This window comes from Sphaerodactylus townsendi, linkage group LG09, assembly GCF_021028975.2.
Source record: "Sphaerodactylus townsendi isolate TG3544 linkage group LG09, MPM_Stown_v2.3, whole genome shotgun sequence".
NCBI lineage: Eukaryota > Metazoa > Chordata > Lepidosauria > Squamata > Sphaerodactylidae > Sphaerodactylus > Sphaerodactylus townsendi.
The window spans coordinates 61,243,391-61,256,611 of record NC_059433.1 but is presented as its reverse complement, the minus strand read 5'-3'; the positions used below and the strand labels follow the sequence as shown (position 1 = coordinate 61,256,611).

The 13,221-nt window shown below is 42.5% G+C and overlaps 1 protein-coding gene across 3 annotated transcripts; it reads left to right on the top strand.

The window, feature by feature from the left end:
- The first annotated feature begins 1,190 nt into the window (after nucleotides 1-1,190).
- LACTB2 (lactamase beta 2) lies at nucleotides 1,191-12,470 on the top strand. 3 transcript variants are annotated; one of them, XM_048508203.1, is made up of 8 exons: nucleotides 1,309-1,437; nucleotides 2,538-2,681; nucleotides 5,108-5,252; nucleotides 5,613-5,739; nucleotides 6,771-6,949; nucleotides 8,784-8,932; nucleotides 9,439-9,520; nucleotides 12,244-12,470. In XM_048508203.1, the coding sequence occupies exons 3-8, from the start codon at nucleotides 5,135-5,137 to the stop codon at nucleotides 12,276-12,278; spliced, it is 690 nt and encodes a 229-aa protein (XP_048364160.1). In that variant the 5' UTR covers nucleotides 1,309-1,437; nucleotides 2,538-2,681; nucleotides 5,108-5,134; the 3' UTR covers nucleotides 12,279-12,470. The 3 variants fall into 3 exon arrangements, with proteins under 3 accessions (XP_048364159.1, XP_048364158.1, XP_048364160.1); XM_048508202.1 differs by lacking the exon at nucleotides 5,108-5,252 and having other exon boundaries at nucleotides 1,191-1,437; nucleotides 2,521-2,681; XM_048508201.1 differs by lacking the exon at nucleotides 5,108-5,252 and having other exon boundaries at nucleotides 1,192-1,437; nucleotides 2,518-2,681.
- Nucleotides 12,471-13,221: the final 751 nt, after the last annotated feature.

Here is a 13,221-nt window from a genome sequence, read left to right as displayed (position 1 = left end):
TGTTAAAATTGTGCTTGTAAACAACCAGTTGTTAAATTATTTGAATCCCACCACCGGAACCCATTGTTAAATTATTTGAATCCCATCACTGCAGACAGGGTAGACCAAATATGGGTTGCTAGGTAAAGGCTTCACCCATGCCTGAGGCAGACTGGAAGGAGACATCATGCCTACCTAGCTGCTTGATAGCTATTAGATTTTTCACTCAGGAAGACTTTCACTTGCTGATGAAATTACATTGATAGGCCAAGGTGGCCAGTTTTGCAAACTCCTGTGGTAATAGGTAGGCATGCAGATGGCCCATCAGTGAATCACATAGCAATTCAGGTCACCCCTTTCAGTTGTACTCAATTCCATCTAACTTTTTAAAAGTCTCTGTCAAAATTGAAGTGCAGTAGCCAGGGCTAAAGGAATGGATAGTTTGACTAGCAGAGCAACTGAAGTTTTGGTCGATTAAGCAGTGGAATTCAAGTTTAACTACCAAGGTAAATGAACATGGAGCTAAATGTTGTAGACACACTGAAGCTATTTTGGCTCCCGATATCACGCTGTTACTTAATTGTCAGGTAATGCTGTGGTATTTCAGAAAATTCAATATACCTTTCACCAAGCACAAGCAACTCTGTATGTTTCTAGATCTATTTCTTCGGTTCATTTATGGCATCTCCAGACAGATTAGTAGATTACACAATTAAAAACAATGCAATAGAAACAGTAGAATACATATACAAAACAGTGAAAAAAGATTACAGAATTACAGAATACACTGACTAGAAACTCGTGGTCTGACACACGGATCTGGGCGGGATTTGGACCTACAGGCGGTTGTGCGCTCACCTAACACAAACAGATATACGTAGCACAAATCCACAAAGGGCAGATGAAAGGAGTGTGTATGCATAGGGAGGCAAGAGTTTGCTTAAACAGTTGCTTACAAGGTCGGTCCTGTTTTTTTCCTACTCTTGTGCAATTCTCTCCTAATACAGCCGTTTCAAAAATATAGGAGTATCAAAAGGAAGGAAAAAACAGACATAGCGAACAAGTTTAAACAAAAACTAAACTGGTCCCCTAATGTAGTGCGAGTTGAGGTTTTAAATCTTAAAAGGCAACTAGCCGTCATGGCCCCCGCCGGGTACTCAATAAACCCAGCGTAACTTCAGCACGCAAATGCTTTCGTTCCGCTTTTCCCCGCCCCCTTGTGGGCGCGGCTGGACAGAAGGCCGAACCATCGTTTGAAGACACGGAGGAGTAGCGATGGAATAGCTTTTTCTCGTTCTCGGTGGTTGGGCCCAGCAGGGGCCGCCTTATCGGGAAGATGGTGTCTGTGCTGCCGCGCATTGAGAGGTTGTCGTCTCGGGTGATTCGCGTGCTGGGTTGCAACCCGGGACCCATGACCTTGCAGGGCACCAACACGTATTTGGTGGGCACCGGGCCCAGGTAGGGAGCGAACTGCGGCCTCCAGGCAGAGGAGGGGGAGTCTTTATAAAGCGGATCTGGGGGTCGGTGAACTTTCCCCTTTCCACCTCCATAATAAGCCGTGAAGCGGGGATCCGACCGACAGGCACTATAGCAGGGCTTACTCCCCCCCCTCTTTAGTCTCAGTAGCTGAATAGTTACTGCGAAGTCAGAGACATTCTCCTGGAACGGGAGTCGGCCCGGGGAAGCTGCTGGCAGCTTCACGTGGATTCAGTAACCACAGGGCAGGTAGCAGTTCAACAGGGGAAAGTTTCACATCCACTGGGGCACCTCTTGTGTCCCCCACGCTGCTTTGAAAGAAACTGGAGCCCTGCATGTTAGTTGAGCCGGGAAGGTTGGAAAAAAGGTCTGTACTTAACACAGTGGGCTACAAATATGATAATTACCAATAAAGCTATTCATTTTGGTCTGCTTACAGGGAACCCAGCTGTAAAATTTAGATCCAGATTATGCAAAATTCAGCTTCTCGGGTGCACTGTTTTTCTGCATCTGGGCAGCTTATTTGCTTTGTGCTATTTCTCCCGTATTCATGCCAGCAGCATGCTCAAAAATAGGCTGAATGTGTCCCCCTCACTTACTGGCAAACTAATTGTGTACATTTATCTGTCTTCCTGTAACCTTTATGCAGATGCTCGACTTTCCCGGCCCGTCTCACAGCTTTAGTATGGGGGTGCAATTCTATCCCCATTCTTCTGTTCACATGAGGATGCATTCTGACTTCCCAAAGTAGCTTTGCTGTTTTACTCTTTGCACTGTTGCCAGCCTTTAGTGCTGCTTCCTGGCATTTTTCCTACCAATTTTTACCTTCTTAGGCGCATTGTGTATGTGACACAATATTGGCAAATCACAGTTTTAAAGTGAGGTGTGCCTAAGTGCTGCCCCTTGTTAGAAAGATACTGTGATAACCTGGAGTAAGGAAATGCAGGGTTCTGAGTTAGTGTGATCCAAAGGTTGATCACTGTCAGCTTGTCTTCTATTAACTGTATCTTGGCTTTTATACATACACTTTTACCTTGGGGGTGGGGTCTGCTTTTTATATAGAAGGATCCTTATTGATACAGGGGAGCCGGCTGTTCCTGAATATATTGGCTGTTTGAAACAAGCACTCACAGAATTCAGTATTTCAATCCAGGAAATTTTGGTGACGCACTGGCATCATGACCACACTGGAGGAATATCTGATATCTGTAAAAACATTCCTAGTGGTAAGTAAATCAGTATGCCAATGAATTGAGGGCTGTTAACGCAGAATGGAAAAGGATAATTTGTAAACCAAGACAGGTCCTCCTTTTTCTTGATAATATTGCAGAGAACTGTGCAACTTCAGGTCTCCGAAAAGGTGGCATAGAAATATCCTAAATAAACTAGTTTCACGCACACTTGGACAACCTCATTAACATAACGCTGTAAAGCAAGGGTATTGAACTCATTTATTATGAGTGTGGTGCCCAATATTTCTTTACCAAATAGAACCAGCATGATGTAGTGTGATCTGTACTTAACATAGTGCAGATGCACTCTAATCTGGAGAACCAGGTTTGATTCCCTGCTCTGACACTTGAACTGTGGAGGCTTATCTGATGAACTAGATTAGCTTGTGCGCTCCATGCCAGCTGGGTGGTCTCGGGCTAATCACAGTTTTTTGGAGCTCTCTCAGCCTCACCCAGCTCACAGGGTGTTTGTTGTGTGGGAGGAAGGGAAAAGAGTTTGTAAACCCCTTTGAGTCTCCTACAGGAGAGAAAGGGGGAATATAAATCCAACTTTAAATTAAATTTAAATTAAATAGAAGCAGGGCATGCAAGGGGGGAACTGCGCCTGGGGCATGCGTGCGCCCTGCGCCCCTCCCACACCCCTGCACTGATGCACGCCCAGTGTGTTGCGCCACCCCCTTGGCTCTACGCGTCAGAAAAGAGTTTTAAGCAGCTTTATTTGCAAAGAAAGGGGAGCCATCCCCACATGGGCAGACTCTACCAAAACAGTATATCCTCAGCACGTTTATTCCCTTCCCCCGAATTTGTCACACCCTCTCTGTTCCCCCATTGGCCAAGGGTACTTAGAATCACAACTTTCCGGTCCACCTATTTACATGTTACTCCATAATATGTTGCCCCCTCCCATATTTTTCCTGTATGTTCATTATCGATGCCCCTTATTCAAGCTGAGGCGTAAAAGTTAATATGAATTAGCTCATTAAGCATTCTCAATACGTACAATCTGATGTAACCCTTGCCCTTTCGCCTAGTTCCCCAGTTCAACTGGTCTCAGCCGGTCTAATCCTGTTCTGCCACAAGCACCCTCCCATATGACTCATCTCCTCATTCCTAGTTTATAACAATCCCCACTTTTCTTTATACCGTGTTTTCTGTTCCTATCCTTTTCTATTCCTATCCTCTGGACCATTAAACGGATCCTTTTGTTGATTTGCACTTCAGATTTTGGTAATAGATTTATACAGGTTGCTAAACAAGCAAGTAAGCATTGAATACACATACAACAAATGAATCCTACTGCTATTATGAAAAGAACTTTCGGGTCCCCCTATTTACATGTTCCTCCTTAATATGTGGCTCCCTCCCATATTCTTCTTGTATGTTCATTATAATACAGTTTGTCATCAGAGCAGGAGGAGATGTTAATATGCACTAGCCTATTAAGCATGCTCAATATGTACAATCTGATACAAGCCTTGCCTTTCAGCCTATTCATCCAGTGGTCTTATCTTGTCCTGCCACAAGCATCCTCCCTGATGACTCATCTCCTCATTCCTAGTAGAAAACACATTTCTTGTTTATCACATCCATTCTTAGCACTGCAAGATTTGTAATTATAGTGGGGTCGTATTGTGTGGATATAAATCTTGTCATACCTAGCATCTTGCCTGGTTATTGAGACATAACAGGGGCGGGTGGGGGGAAGGTTAATCTCAGCTGGCTTGCAGGACTCATAAACCCTCAAAAGGGCTCGATCTGTCCCCTGGCTGCATGTTTGACACCCTTGCTGTAAAACATTTTTCACAGCCAGTGCAATTACAGTTCACCCCCAGGTATCACAACATATACTCCCAAGTGTAAGATACCAAAACATTCAAACATTGTTCAACCTTGGTCTTGGCCCCATGTGATTCATTTGGACAGTCTCTGCTGTTTTAGAAATATGTGAGATGTATGTGCATCTCTTTCAATTTTCTTTTCCTCTTAAATTTCTTAACAAAGTTTCAGAAAAATCTCACCTTAATGAGAAGGTGGATAGGCCTTTGAACCCTTTCCACAAGGTAACATCAGTCTTTAACCTAACCTGGCTCCCAACACATCTTTATACTTCATCATAAATTACTTTTTCAACTGTGAGGGCTTCAAAAGCATTTTGCAGTGTAGAATAGGAGACAAAACAATTTGACAGACTGCTGGATAGCTGTACGCTATGCACCTAAAGGGATGCATGTACAGAGACTTCATACTGAGGCTAAGGAGAATCAGGTGCATACTTGAAGTCACTCCTGTAGTGTTACACAGTCAGGAGGAACTCAGCTGTCTTCTGCTACAGCAGCTTTCTGCTCAGCTTGCTAAAAGGGTTGCTTGTGGCCTGTAGATACCTGCCCATGTGTGACTTTCATTCTCCTTTCATTAAAAAGGTAGAACTTTGCCCTACCCAGTGAAGAATGACTGTGCAAAGTTTGCCTTCCCCTAAAAGAGAACAAGAGCCCCTTGAAAATACGGAACTTTGGACTGTGGTCCAAGTATGTGAACTGCACCTGAGCTGTGTCCTGGGACTAGAAGGTCAGGAAATCAGATTATTCCCTTCTGCTGATGTTGGCTACATGCTGTGAAGTTTTATTTCTGCCCCCTTGCTTGTGCTTTTGATACTTGACATGTCCTTATTCCACTCTAGAAGTTCTTATGTCTGTAAACTATTTATATGTAGCTATGTGCATTCTCACTAGCCTTTATTGGCATAAAATATGTACCTGTGTGAATGAAACAATATTAATATATAGATAGCTTAATTTAAAATCAGCACAATTACATCAAAATTTAAAATACATCGATGTATTTTTAATTTCCATTTTTTCAGAAATCTAACACAGTGCATCTACTAAATGGCTGTTAAATATGGTGTGAAATTTATATTTTAAACAGCTTCCGAATATTGCATCAGTAAACTTCCTCGTAACCCACATTGTGAAGAAGTAATAGGAGAAAGAAAGCAAAAGTATTCATACCTGAAAGATGGAGATGTTGTCAAGACAGAGGGAGCTACTCTTAGGTAAATGTTAATCTTGTACATTGAATGTGTGTGTATGCAGTCTCTCATATGCAAGATTTTAAACCAGTGTTTGCAGAGGCGTAGCTGGGCCAAACTGCGCCCGGTGCGCATTTTATATTTTCTGCTCACCCCCTCCCCGCGGCTTTCCCCCTTCCCCCACTTACCTTAGTTCTTTTCCTTTTTGAGAACTTTTTCAGACTGCAAATGCCTGTTCTCAGTAAAAACAGCCTGATGGGAACCATACTTCCCAGGATACCTTGTGAGCCCCAAGGTCTCCTGGGAACTGTAGTTCCTCAGGGTGTTTTTACTGCAAACAGGCCTTTGCAGCCTGAAAAAGTTCTCAAAATGGAAAAGAACTAAGGTAAATGGGGGAAGGGGGAGCGCCACCGGGGGAGTGCCGGGGAAGGGGGAGAGGCCTGGGGGCGATTTTCGCGCGCTCCCAGGCATGCACCTGGTGCACGGCGCATCCCCCCCTTTCCCCTTGGAGCTTCGCCACTGAGTGTTTGTTGTTATTATGAAAGCAGATGAATTCAAGAAGAAATAGGTTATTCACTACTTCTGGTGACCATAGAGAATACCACACAAAACTCTGAAAACTTGACTTTATATTGTCCTGTTCTATTGTTCAAATATGAGTGTTTAGGTTATTCAGGTTACTTTTAATTGTTTAGTATGTGTATCTTTTTGTCAATCTTTAGATCTTCTGTTCTGCGGGATATATTATTGTATCGTATATTCTGCATAAATTGACTGTAATGTCATCTGTGAGGTATTCCCTGACCTAGATGGCCCAGATTATCTGATCTTGTCAGATCTCAGAAGCTAAGCAAGATCAGTCTGCCTTAGTACAGAGCTGGGGAAACCACCAAGGAGCTCCAGGGTTGCTATGCAGAGGCAAACCACCTCTGTTTCTTACCTTGAAAACCCTACAGGGTCGCCATAGTTCAGCTGCATCTTGATGACGTTTTCCATCACCAAGTATGATGCATGACAGCAGATGATTGAGAAGCTTGTTCTCTCATTTTTTGTAGAGTATTATATACACCTGGACATACAGATGATCACATGGCTTTACATCTCATAGAAGAAAATGCTATCTTTTCTGGTGACTGTATTTTAGGAGAAGGGACAGCCGTGTTTGAAGACCTGTATGAGTATATGAAATCACTGGAAAAGCTTCTGGCAATGAAAACTGATTTAATATACCCTGGTTAGTGGCATGTTTGACTTCAATAATTAAACCAACAGTTCTCATGTTTTACTTTTAGAGATAGTAAACCTCTGAACACCAGTGTCAAGAAGCAATATCAGGTACAGACCTTGGCCTCTATTTTCTGTTGTTGACCCTCTGGAGTAACTGGTTGGCTGCTGTGTGAGACAGGATGCTGTACTAGATGGACCGCTGGTCTGATCCAACAGGGCTCTTTTTATGTTTCATGTTCACTTACACAATCTTCATTGCCAGGGCCAAAATTCCTTTTTGTGTACCCATTGGATCCTTCTTGCAGCTTTTTGCTAACCATTGGATTTTTATGGCACACAGTAGCAGGTATGGGAGAGGTCTCCAGTGTCTGTTAACAAGGAGGTTTTTTGGTGCCCTCCTGGTAAGACTGGAACTCTAGCACATTGTCTTGTAACAAGTATATTTGTCTTGTAACAAGTATATTCTTGACTTGTAACAACAGGCCTTAGATTCAACATAAGCATAAACTAAGGCTATGTAAAACTTTTTTAAGGAGATGAATATGCTTGTTACAAGGCAAGAGTTAAAGCCTTTTTAAGGAGACGAATATACTTATAAAAAATACTCCTTAAAAAAGCTTTAACTCTTGTCTTGTAACAAGTATATTCGTCTCCTTAAAAAAAGTTTTACACAGCCTTACTTTATGCTTATGTTGAATCTAAGGCCTGTTGAGAATTGCTTTACATATATTTAGAGAATAAGTGACAGAGAAAAAACAGGGAATGCGTTGTCATGCCCTTTTAAAAAAATGTATTGAAAATAATTAATATGGATATGGACTGACTTTGCTTGCTTTTATGAACATTTCCTGTAGTTTTTGTTCTTGCGATATTTACTGACAGTCTTAAAAATAGCTGCATTGCATGAAGCCTAATATGAGAAATATGCTGCATAGAATTTTTTTCTCATTTATAAAATCTCTTTACTATCCTCCAGATTTTTTTGGTGAAGGTCAAATAAGATAATAATTCTGAATTCCTTGGATGGAGGACTGCATTCAGTATTTATTCTGAAATGCATCCCACTGAATTTAGTGAAGAACAAACTACCTGTTGTACACCTGTTGAAAAGCAGCCGTGGTGGAATTCGAGTGGAGATGTGTGGGAATGCTTAATTTTTTCATTGTTGGCCATATATGCTCCATATTGTGCTTTTGTTCCTTTGGCTGAGTGTCAAGTGCATGTTTATCCTTGTTAAGAAAATCTGGAACACTGCAAGGAGAAAACCATAAAGGAAGGGAGTATGAAACGAAAAATCAAGCTGACCGCAAAAGGGTTGAGAACACCTGTCTCCACCACCCTTCCCTGTCTACTACTCAGTATCTCCTCCCCCCCCCAATTGCTTTTTATTTTTAAAAGTTGTCGAAGCTTATATTTGTTTTCACATGTTGTAGTTTGCTTCGACAACTACCCAAGTTGTGACAATTATTTTGGCCACAAGAGGGCACATAGGTTTTCCCAAATTCTGTTCAGAATTCAATGGTTAAGGTTAATCTTTATCTTACATATGAATAATAGTAATAGAGCCATGTGAAGAACTTGACTGCTCTAAAAGAACCAGAAGCTTGCATTTTAATGCAGTACTGAGGGTAGTGATAGAAATAGCTTATTATGCAATACTTTGAATTAATTAGAATAGATTGACCTGTATGTGGCAACCAACCCACATCTTCCTCTTTTGCTGTGAGCGAAGGATTTCATTGAATAAGATTTTTTATGGAGCATACTTTTCAAGTAGGATTGATGTTTATCTATGAACCATAATGTGTACATGTCTCATGTCACTTTTTTTTTTCTTAAAGGACATGGTCCAGTAGTAAATGAGGCACAAGCTAAAATCCAAGAATACATTACTCACAGAAATGCACGTGAGAAGCAAATCTTGAATACCCTGCAAGAGAATACCGGAAAATCTCTCACAACTGAAGAGGTTGTGAAAATTGTATACAAGGTAGTTTTCTATACCTTGTCTCGCAGAAAGATAGAACCTCAGTGTTGAATTAATCCTTAGCCATCTTCTTAGCCACCTTATTAATCGTGAACCTTCTTTGTTTTCAAGTTTTGAAAAACCAATGGATGGAGAAGATTCCCTAGGTGACCCAAAGCAGAATGCAATTTAAACTGCTGTGATAGGCCAAGGGATTCCAGAAATACAGGCGTTTTTACCCGTGGTGGCCATTTTGGAAAAATCAGGGGATTCTAATTTCAAAAAACCAACTTGGGGGAGGGGGGGAATCCTCAGGGGCCACTAAGCAGAATGCAGTCAGAATTGCTGTGATAGCCCAAGGGATTCTAGGGATAAAGATGGTTTTATCCATGGTGGTCATTTTAATATGGGGACATTTTTTCTGCTTTCACCTTTATCTACTTGATTCACTTAAGACAGTAACAAAATCAGTGTGCCTGTGTAGAAAGTTGCTTTTAAATGCTGTTTATACTGTGGTTGCTTCTGTGTAGGATACACCTGAACATTTGCATAAAGCTGCAGAAGTTAATCTTACTCATCACTTGAAAAAACTAGAAAAAGAAGGGAAAGTGTGTAAGTAATTTTATTTTTAATGAGCAGCTGTTGCATTCTAAAAGCATATTTATTTGATCAAGTTGTTTGTATGTATGTCTTTTTTGTAGATTGGGAATAGTAAAAGAAATGGTTTTCTATTACTAGATCATTCTGTTAGGACCTAATTCTAGGAGGCAGGTTAGGTGCAGGGAATGTAATTGGTCCAAGGCAGCTCATTAAGCTTCATGGCAAAATGGGGATTTGACTCTGCATGTCTCAGATCTTGGTCTAATGATTTAGTCATTAAACTAAACCAAGATATAAGAATATACCCAGGAGAGCTGAATTCATGTCTCTAATGAACATGTAAATATTCACTTTAGTTCACTTGTTTATTCATGTTCAGTGTTTAATGCCATTTCAAATGTGTTGAATGGGACATTGCATGCATGTCTTGGGGGGGGGGGCAGGGGGGTCATTTGATGCCTGGGTCATGTGGGGGTGCATTTTGGCCCCACTCATTCCCTTTGCCTTACCTGGCCCTCCAAAGGTGAGACAAGAACTTTGGAGAGGTGTCAATAAACAGGCCTCAGAAGGAGGGGTTGAGCCCAGCTGCCACTTCTTATAGAACCTGCTTCCCTTTTGGTGGGGTGTGTGTGTGGGGAATGGGTGCTGGAGAGAGAGTCATGCTGGGAGGCGAGCCCTCCCCTTTCTCCTCCCCTTGGGGATGGGGCTGACTCAGGCTCATTATTTGCGTATTGAGGGCAGACCCCATGAAGCTGAAAGGCTGGAAGAGACCTGGAGGGAAGGAGATACAGGAACAAAAAGAATTAGTGGGAGCAGAGAACTGGGGATTGGTCAGTGCACAGAGAGTCTGAAAATGTAAAGCGAATATAGATTTGTACATATTTGTCTGTGCGCACATATGTATGTTTTGAGTATATGAATTAAAAGGCAGGCGCTGCATCCTGCTCTTTTCTTCTTGAAGCAAACCACATCCCAGCCCTCCTCTGAAAGCCTTACACAGCGCCACATGGGCATCCCCAAGGACATGGAATTTGTCACTCCTTAAACAAAGAAGCCTGCATTTGAATTCTTGTGCCACCCCTTTCCCTCGACTGGGTTTTTCGCTTTCATTCCCTTCTCTTATTTAAAGCCTATTTATGTTGTTGGAGGTAGGTGGAGTGTCCCATCAGCATAACTGTGTTTACCCAATAGTAACTGCAGGTCAACCGCAAGCAACTGTGTGTTCATGTGGAGAGATGAGGAAAAAAACTCTCTTTAGGGGTCCCCTGTCATTGCTCCCCCCCCCTTTTTTTCCCCTTCAGGATCTCCTGAATTTTCCCCAAAACTTTGTTCTGCAGAATAAGCAGAGCAATACAGTTTCCAAGTTGGGACCAGCCACAGATACAACAATTTTTAACAAAAGCAGGACTCCGCCACTCTGGGGAGCTGCTACTTGGGACTCAGGATCAAGGATCGGCCACCGGGTGTGAAGGGATCGGCCACCCTGGCTGACCCTCCAGCCTTTGATTACCAGACTCATCCAAGCCTTGATTGAGAGAGGGTGGGAGGGAGGATGGAGTACACTGTCTAGCCCAGCCAGGCCTACCAGAGAGGAGCAGACCACTTCAGGCCCCTCCTGCTCTCTGAGCAGTGCACTCATGCTCTGGGGTGGCCCAGGCTACTCAGAAACTCAGGCTACTCAGAGGTGCTCAGAGGCTACACTGTTGCTGGTTTTCCAGTCCGGCAGCACCTGCAGTGAAAAGAGTGCTCCCCCAACCCAGTCGAACTGCCCAGAGGGGTTGAGCCAGTCCCACACGGTTGGTGCCTCCTCCTGGCGTAAGATGAGATTGCCACAGTACTTAGAAAAGGTGCTTCTATCCTCCCACACAAGCCAGGAGAGCAGCCTGGCCCTTGTGTTGGAGAGGTAAACAGGTGGGAGGATGGTTCAATTTGTGAGTATGCAGGTGTGAGAGAGAGTGAGCCGGCAGGCAAGTGACTTGCAAAACGAGAGAGGTAGATCCAGAAGGTGGAGGAGCACTATTTGACAGCTTGTCCTGGGTGCCATTTTGTGTAGATATGCCCCAGAAACAAACCTTTTTAAAAAAAATCTATTCGTGCAACACAGAGAGTGAGGCCAAGTGTAAATCTTAACAGTGTGTACAGATATGAGCATGCAGCCATAGATACAGGACATGTGTCACTGTCTTGTGTCCCAATCTCAGCAAATTACAGGCTCTGTCACAACAACCCTTTCACACAATGTAAAAATCTTTTAATTATAGTGAGGGGCTCTGAAGGAATTGCAGATCCTGATCAGATGTTTATCGTACAAATGCTATTCTCATTGTCCTGCCTGCCTCCCAGCCTCTCATCCCAGTGAGCTCAACAAATGCCATGGTCCCAAATGCAATCCCTGTTCCAACAGGTTGAATATTAGCGTATTATGGCATATTTATTTTATGAGAAAAAAGCTTAGTTCTCACTTAGGAATTTTCTGAATCTTTGTTAACTTCTTAAAAAAGCGTAGACATTCGAAATGCCAGTGAAACCTGTCCCTGATCCCAGCACTCTTGCCCAAGCTTTCACCTGTGTCATTTTTAAAATGCCAGCCCATGTCTGCCCATAAAGTTCTTTGCTGCTTTTGTTCAGAGACTCGTATTTGCATAAAAATTTTGTGTGAGTCTACTTTATTTAAATAATAGATATTTCGGGGAGAGGCAACTTGCTTAGTCATCTTTGTGTTGGTTTCTTTACAGCATACAGCAACTTGAGGTGGAAAAGCAACTTATAAATATAATGCACAAGCAAGCACAACGATGGTGTACATATCTTCTATGTTCTGTGAAATTTGAAAGCTCTCATCACCTTGTTGGTATACAATTTATAAAAAGTGCCTGAGTGCTTAAGTATATTCTTCTATGAAAGATTAACTTTGCTGCAACACAGAATTAACTTACATCAACAATAAATGAATAAAATGAAATTGTGTACAGATCTGTTTTCTCTTCTTTGAAATATCAATATCCATTCAGCAGAAAAATGAATAATACAGTAAAAGTTTTGTTATTCAGCTCCTGATTTTTCAGAATGCGCAGTTAACCACCATCACACAGATGGCGAGTTCCATCCTTTCAGTGACCAGCTATACCTCTGCACTATGGTTGCATGTGTGACCCACTCCCACCTTTCTAGCATGTCAGCCAGGCTTTTGACAACTTGACACTGCTTCCTTCCCTTTCAAACTGCCTCAAGCTACCTCTGCCAGAGTACCTGAGCATCTGGCCCACTCATCTGCCTATTAAGTGGGATGGCTTCAGGGAGAAGAGAAAAAGTCCTGCCAGGTATTGGGACTGTTGCTCTTGTGCTCCAAATAGAGTGGGTTTTGGCTGCTGTAGAATCCTCTGGGTAGGCCAGAGCAATAAGCGTGAGTATCTGGCACTTTTGATTAACCAACAATATCTATTCCCCACAAAAGACACATAACAAAACATTTGCTGTAATCTAGTGGTGCTTTGCAGTGCATAACTCCTTCAGAGTTAACATTGCTATTCTCTTTAGCATCAGTGTTAACTTTTTAATACTGCTTAAACCACCTACTACAGGAAGAAAGGGCAAGTGCTACTGCCTAGGATTGCACATATGTATGTAAATACTAGTGGCAGCTTTATGATGCAAGTGCCACACCATCCCAAACTCAGCAAATTTCACTTAACTGGCTGCTTCCACAAAGAGAA

Coding starts and splice junctions, on each gene's coding strand:
- LACTB2 (XM_048508201.1), top strand. CDS start 1,316: ATGGTGTCTGTGCTGCCGCGCATTGAGAGGTTGTCGTCTCGGGTGATT. Junction 2,682..5,612: donor CTGTAAAAACATTCCTAGTG/GTAAGTAAATCA, acceptor TATTTTAAACAG/CTTCCGAATATTGCATCAGT. Junction 6,950..8,783: donor AACTGATTTAATATACCCTG/GTTAGTGGCATG, acceptor TTTTTCTTAAAG/GACATGGTCCAGTAGTAAAT.